General features: G+C 41.7%; 1 protein-coding gene across 1 annotated transcript; it reads left to right on the top strand.

Moving 5' to 3' along the window:
- The first annotated feature begins 678 nt into the window (after window positions 1–678).
- On the top strand, window positions 679–1,706 carry LOC104388607 (chromosome unknown open reading frame, human C19orf12). The gene is made up of 2 exons (XM_009997489.1): window positions 679–838; window positions 1,441–1,706. The coding sequence occupies exons 1-2, from the start codon at window positions 679–681 to the stop codon at window positions 1,704–1,706; spliced, it is 426 nt and encodes a 141-aa protein (XP_009995791.1).
- Window positions 1,707–6,886: the final 5,180 nt, after the last annotated feature.

Raw genomic sequence — 6,886 nt, 5'->3', positions numbered from 1 at the left:
TGTTGGCTTCTGTTATGCTTCCTGGTTCACCTTGCACATACAACCCTGTACTTCTGATGCCCTGTCTCCAGAGCTCCCCATTTATTCCCCGTCCCGGGTCTTGCCTCTGACTCCTGAAATCTTTTCCCTTCCTCAGACTCTTCTCGCTTGCTACAGTCTCCTGCCTTCAGAAATCAGTGGAGAAGTGTTTAAGCATGTAACAAAACAGGGAGAATAACTGATATGTGAAAACAAACTTATTTGTGGCAAGAATTAGGACAGAGTCAGTTACAGTCTGCTAGTTGCAGAAGAGTGAGGTTGTGCTTTGTCTTTTTCTGGAGCTGTGGGTGATGCTGAATGCATTTACCAATTGCTTAAGGCAAAGGCAGTGTGTTGTAGAACTTGAGAGAAGCTTTCTTAAGTCTCAGCTGGTGCTTGTCCTTTTTCTGATCTGCACTGTGGTTTCACTTTATTTTCAGTGATCTTTAGTTGTTAGCAAATGTTGTGGGTTTTTTTCCCAGAAATGAAAGAAAGGGCCATTTTTTTTTGTTTCCTGTCTTGAGTGTGCCTCTGTATTTTATTCTCGGAGACTTCTGAACTCCTGTATGTTCTTTAAAGTCATTTAGCAGCAAGATTTAGTCCCTTGCAGTGATCACAAGGTAACTTAAAACATCTTTTCCAGGATCCTAGCTCGCCAAGATGCCCATCGATGTTGATGGTGTGATGCAACTGTTCTGCCATCTCTCTGAGGAGAAGGGGATGAAAGCTGCTGTCAAACACTCTGGTCGAGGAGCATTGCTGGCGGGTGCAACAGCTTTTGTTGGGGGTCTGATGGGAGGTCCACCAGGCATCGCTGTAGGTAAGCGTGTTCTACTTTAGGAACAAGAAGTGTGGTAAGTCTCTGAGTGAAGAAACAAGCCTGTGTGGTAGGTCTGGGTGGAAAGAAAGGGATGTGCGGTGCTGAAATGTGTCTAATCCAAGGAAGCTGGTGGGTCTGAGCACCTTCTGAGGGATGGACTTCATGGGAGTAGGAGGCTGCAGTGTGTGGCTCTACAGAAGCAAAGAGCTTGGATTGTTCTGAGAATCTCTAGTAAGAGATTATGTGTTATGACCACTGATAAAGCTATTGTTGGTCACATGTTTTCCTTGGGCATGGTTTTTATTTAGTAGTAGCATTTATCCTAAAGATACCAATGCCCTAAGGAGTGTTATTTTGGTTTTGATTTCTAGCTTGAAGGTATTAACTTTGATTGTGTAGAGTTCCTTAGTGACTGGTGAGGATGTAAAAAGCTTTAAAAATCCTCGGTGCTCTGAATGTCCTGTATAAGCCTAGTTAAAGTAGATATATAGAACTCTGCATTGATTTCTAATAAAGGTGGGAGCATTGTTGATGAGGGCTGTGGACAGAATTTCAGTTTTAACATTTAACTTGTAAAGAGTAACATTTCTCTTTTTTTCTAGGAGGAGCATTTGGTGGATTGCTTGGTGCCTGGATGACTGGAGGACAATTCAGGCCGGTCCCTCAGATTTTACTGGAACTGCCTCCTGCTGAGCAGCAGAAACTCTATGATGAAGCCATTGTTATTCTCAGGAACTTAGATTGGACTGATGTTGCTCAGCTGACTGCTCTTGTAATGGGAAATGCTACTCTCCAGCAGAAGTTGACAGCAGTGCTGATGAATTACCTCTCCAAAGAGCTAAGAGCAGAGATACAGTACAGAGAATAAACCTTCCCAGAGCAGGATTTTTACAGTTTAAAGAATTTTATTGTGAACATTGTAATTCTTCCACATAGCAATTACTGGTTATCAGTTTTAGTTAAGAATGTAGGAAGATCTAAATATTATTCGGGAGTTGGGTTTTTATTTGTTTGTTTTGTAAGGAAAGTATTAAATTACTGCATTATCCTGACACTAACTTGCTATGTAATTTTGAATTATTCTGCATTAGGACTGAATTCAAAATCACTGAAGGGAATTATGCTTGTCTTACACTAATGTGTTACTAAAATTTTTAAAGCCATTGTGTTTTACTTGGGAGATATAATCCTGTTTGGATAAGTGCTTTAATTTTCTTCAGACAATGACATATAGGTGCCAAAATAGCTAGGGCACTGTGCAGAATTTTACTTACTGTTCCAGTCCTGCATAAAAGAAAGTTATGAGAAGCTACATAATTCTACTGTGAAATGAAAGATCTCAGTCCTTACTTTATTCTTTGTTGTGTTTTTATTGTAATTCTTGAGATATATAGGCCTTTCTGTGAGAAGTTAAGCCAATGCCTAAACAAGATTTAAAGCAACAGGTAAACAAACTACACATTTAGTAGTTCCTGATGTCCTAGAATGGGAAGGCATGGCAAGAATATCCTTTATAAAAAATTTAAAAATGTGGATCTGAATCTGCCATTTTTGTACGATCTGTAGGATGAGGGTTGTCATTTCAGTATTGATTTCTTGACTAAACCTGAACACCTAGTCCTCTGTTTTCATTAATATCTTCAGAATAAGCAGCCTGTGTTTTGCTTTAAAGTAAATTAACTCTTTTAAGAATTGGGTACTGAAATTTGAGAAAGAAAGCAGCCTTGTACTGGTCAGCCAGCAGCTGGCATTGGTGGTGTGGGATGACGTGCTGGCTGTATTTGACACTGTAAGCATCAAATGCAGCGTTGCCAGGTATCCCAGTCAGTTGTTCACTGTTTCAAGGCACTTGTAAGGAGACAAGTTTGTAAGTAGAAAAACGTGCAGGTGTACCTTCTTTTGTGTGTAAAAACAAATCAAACTGCACTGATAATTTTGTTTTTCCCCAAAAATAAATACTCCGTGTGTGATGAGGTTTCTAGAAGTTGAGTTTTAAATTATGAAGCTTTCAACTCAGAAGTTGCTATTGTATACATTTGATGAATTTACTTCTGCAGGTCCAATTTGCCATTAATGAATTCCTGCTCGGAGTGCCGGGCAGTGATAGCACTTTTTCAGTGATGGGGAAGTCAGATGGAAGTGCATAGTAAGTGGACACTCCTTACCCTGTCATAGTTTGATAATGCTAAGCCTGAAATCAGTGTTTGTTCAGTTTCATGGATAGATTACACACACTGCAGCTGGATTTTTAAGGCTTTACATACTCTGTATATCCATTTAAAAATACTATTTTGATGAAGGCAGTTACATTTGCGGTTTTCTGTTTTTTTCACAAATTGAATTAACTTTTCCCAAAACAACACACTGCTAACAGCAGGACATGATTGAATGATACACTGGGATGGAACCTGCCATCTTCTGATCAGCTCTTTAAATCCAGACATGAAAGATCTTGACATCTGATTGTAAAGTAGGCCATAGGAAGTATGTTGGTTTCAATTAATTTATAACAGTATCCAGTATTTAAAGAGATCATTCACAGATTTCAGAGTGGTTTCAGACAACTATCAGGACTCCTGTTTTACAGGTATTCATAAATTGGAGCCCAAATGTAGGGAGTGAATTGACTTTTATCACTCTTACCAGTGTTGTAGCTGTGAATGGAGCTTAAACTATGTGATTCCTACTGGCCTCTGCATTACCTTTATTTATTAGGGTATTTATTAAAATGTTTTTTATTATACACATAGAAATTTTAAACTGGTTTTACTTACAATCTTCCAGCCTTCACTGTTGTATGAAGGGGGCTTGTGTCATACGGTTGTCAACAGAAGTTTGGTCCAAGTAATTCAGAGTTCTGCATGGGCCAATCTGCTTTATGTTAAATGCTGCTGCCCCTGAGCTCCCAAGAAGCTTTAAACTGTGCCACAGAGAGGCATATTATAATAAATTTAACTTCCATAGGTTTTCAGATGAGTGAAGTAGAACCAGGAGGTAGTGAGTTGAATTCTGTTCTCTGTGTTGTTATTTAACAGGTTTGATCCTTGTGGAACTTATTGGAAGATGGCAGGTACCTGATTTCAGAGCTGTAGCAATAGGTTTGCAGTTTTGTCTGAAACACATTTCACTGCTGGTAATAGAACAAGAACAGAACGTAGCTCAAGTCTTCATCTCAAGTGAGTTTGGACATACAAGAATTAAGAAATAACCACTTCTGATTGAGGATGCCCCAATGCATAACTACTGAGGGAGAAACAAGCATGGCACCCCACAATGGTTTGTTGTTTGTATTTTAGTGCTTTCTGTCAGTTCATACTGTTGAATGCTGCAGAAGGATCAAATTCCATATTTATTGCTCTGAGTGTGACATATGCTATGGTGTGGAGGTCACCATGATGCTTAGTAGTAGCTTTATGCGGGGATCTGGGTGACTTAGAAGAAAGTTCCATCAGATTTGATAATCTGAGCTGCACGAGAACATGTTTACATCCATCTGTTGCTGCTCTTGGTAGAGACATGGCTGTCCACTGCGGCATCCCCTGTTGGTGCTGGAAACAGCCACAGCCAGGGGATGGCATCTTCTGAAATCAAATCCAGCTGCTTAATGCCTGGGCTGAGTGTAAGGCACAGCTATTGCCTAGGAGACGAGGTACCAGTGTGCCAGCAGTTTTTGGAGGCAGCTGAAAGAGTCACTATGGGGAGATGTACATATTTATATAAAGAAACCATCTGTGATTCTGGATATTAAGTTGGTTTCGTTGTTGATGTGACAAAATCAAGCGAGTTTTCACTGGCAGATGGTTTATTTTTAGTTATTTTTTTTTCCTCCCTATGTGTTATTTTTTTTTTTTAATCTGATTTAAAAATAGAAAGCAAGCATGATTATAGTGTGTTAAGCTAGCAAAGAAAGGAATATATATACATACTATTTTTTTTTTTTTTAAAAAAAGGCAATCCTGAGGTAAAACATAGATTAGTAATTGAGATGTGCCATCTAGTGGCAATCAGATTATTTCTTCATTTTATCGAGATGGCATCAGTATATGGATAACACAGCTTTTTCCCTTAAAAGAAGGATAAATTAGATTTTTGTTAGCTATCTAGTAAATTCCTGGCTTTAATGAATGTGTAGTAGTTTACAAATTGCCAGCCTAGCTAGACTGGACTAGAATTCGTAGTTGTTTTTTGGTGATGTCACCATATGACTCAGGAAGGAAGTTGTCTTCTGTGATCTCTGAGCTTAGGTAGATAAATGGAATGGAATGTCTCTGGCCAATTTTGCTGTCCAACGCAGCCTCCTATGGGGGGGATTTATAGATCTCCCAGTAGTGTCTGAGACAGCAGAGCAGAGATGTGACCTTGAAGACCCAGCAGTTAGAAAAACATTCCAGCTGTTACCAGCCCAAGCTGGGACACTTTGCTACTAGTTAAAATAAAACTTACTGAAGGGGAAAAAAAATCAGTAAAAGTGGCTTCATCCTGGCTCAAACCATGACAGGTGATCATCATATGTGAGCTGTGATTGCACAAATACTGGCTGCAGCTGCATGTCACATTTAATTACACTGAGAAAATATACAATCAGGCAGAGGAGCATGGTTTTAACCTCAGGATTACTGAAAGACAGGTGGATTTTGTGAGCTAAGTAGCAGCCAGTTTGTGAAGACGGATTGACCACAGGTGTATTGGCAAGCCAGTGAAGAGTAATTGCTTATTTTTCAGGAGGTAGCATTTCTTTATTCAGTTTTATCACCTTGAAGTCTGCCACTGTAGCAGCTTGACCTGTGCAGCCTTTGGAGTGGTGCTCACCTGACATGTTGGGCCCGTGTGTAACTGCTGCTCACGTGGACCCTGCAGGTCAAGGAGTGTAGGCAGTGAAAATTTTGTCTTTTGCTTGTCAGTGTCACAGTGCAGACTTCCCAAAGGTTCTGTTTCCAAGGAGGAAGCTCCCAGGCTGAGCCCACTAGGGAAGCATGAGAACTGCAAAAGAGACCTTAGACTAAGGGTAGGGAGCAGTATGCTAGAGAGGTGGTGCACCACGGTGGCACGCCATGGTGCTGTGACACTGACTGATTAGCTGCAGTAGTTCTCACTGACTAGAGGCTTTATAGGGTTTTTGTGAGATCCTTCTGCTGTAGAAGAGGATTCCTGACCCACTGACTTTGGGGTGCACAAAGAACTGAAGCAGAACAATCCTGAGATGTTTACAGCTGGCAGAAAGGATTTAGCCAGAAGGGGTGATCTGCCCAAAAGGTGGCCAGGCAGAGAGCTGCATTGAGCTGAGGTTCTGCAGAGTAAGTACATGAGCCCATCAGGAGGGTCTGAGAACTCTTGGCTCATCCCTTGTGCATTGTCTGTGTCACATAAGCTCTCACCTCTTACTCCACTATGAAAAGTAACACGGATTACATTACATGGGCAGTTTGTCCAAGGACAGTTTCTCTCTTTTCAGGGCTGCACGCCCACACCTACAGAGGGCTTTGCTGGGAGGAGCGTTCCCTCCTAAGCGAGACAGTCCCCGTCTCCCCAGGAGGGCTCTGTGGGCTGCTGGCAGGAGGGGGAGCTGTGCTACCGTCTGTGCAGGGTCTTTGCTTGTCAGGGGAAGCCAGGGGCTGTGGTTTCTCAGCAGACTGCTGCTTTCTGCCTGTGCCTGCTGGCTCCGAAGAGCAGGGTGGCTTGGAGAGGTGTTTTGCTGGCTCACTAAAGGCATTTTGTTTAAGAAAGCCAACTGAGCTCCTGCAGCAATAGTTTGCTGGGTGACTTGGGTCAGTCACCCAGCTTCCCCAGTCAGCTGACTTTGTGTGAGGTGATGAGGACACCCAGCTGGTGATGGAGGGCTGCATGAGGTCATGACTGCTGACTGATGGCAGCAGTGGGGCATGATTCTACCAGCAGTCTGTTACTACTATTTGATTATTTCTTACCATCTTGTTTGAGATGATTCCAGTGGTGCAGTGTGTTCTGCTGTCCACCAGAGTCTGGCCATAAGGCCACTGTGTCCTGGCAGAACTGCTTTCTCCTTTCACAGTTCATCATTTATAGCTCCTG

This window comes from Chaetura pelagica, unplaced genomic scaffold (assembly GCF_000747805.2).
Source record: "Chaetura pelagica isolate M959 unplaced genomic scaffold, ChaPel_1.0 scaffold425, whole genome shotgun sequence".
Classification (NCBI taxonomy): domain Eukaryota; kingdom Metazoa; phylum Chordata; class Aves; order Apodiformes; family Apodidae; genus Chaetura; species Chaetura pelagica.
Note: the sequence above shows the minus strand (reverse complement) of the source record. Positions and strands in the feature narration are given on the sequence as shown.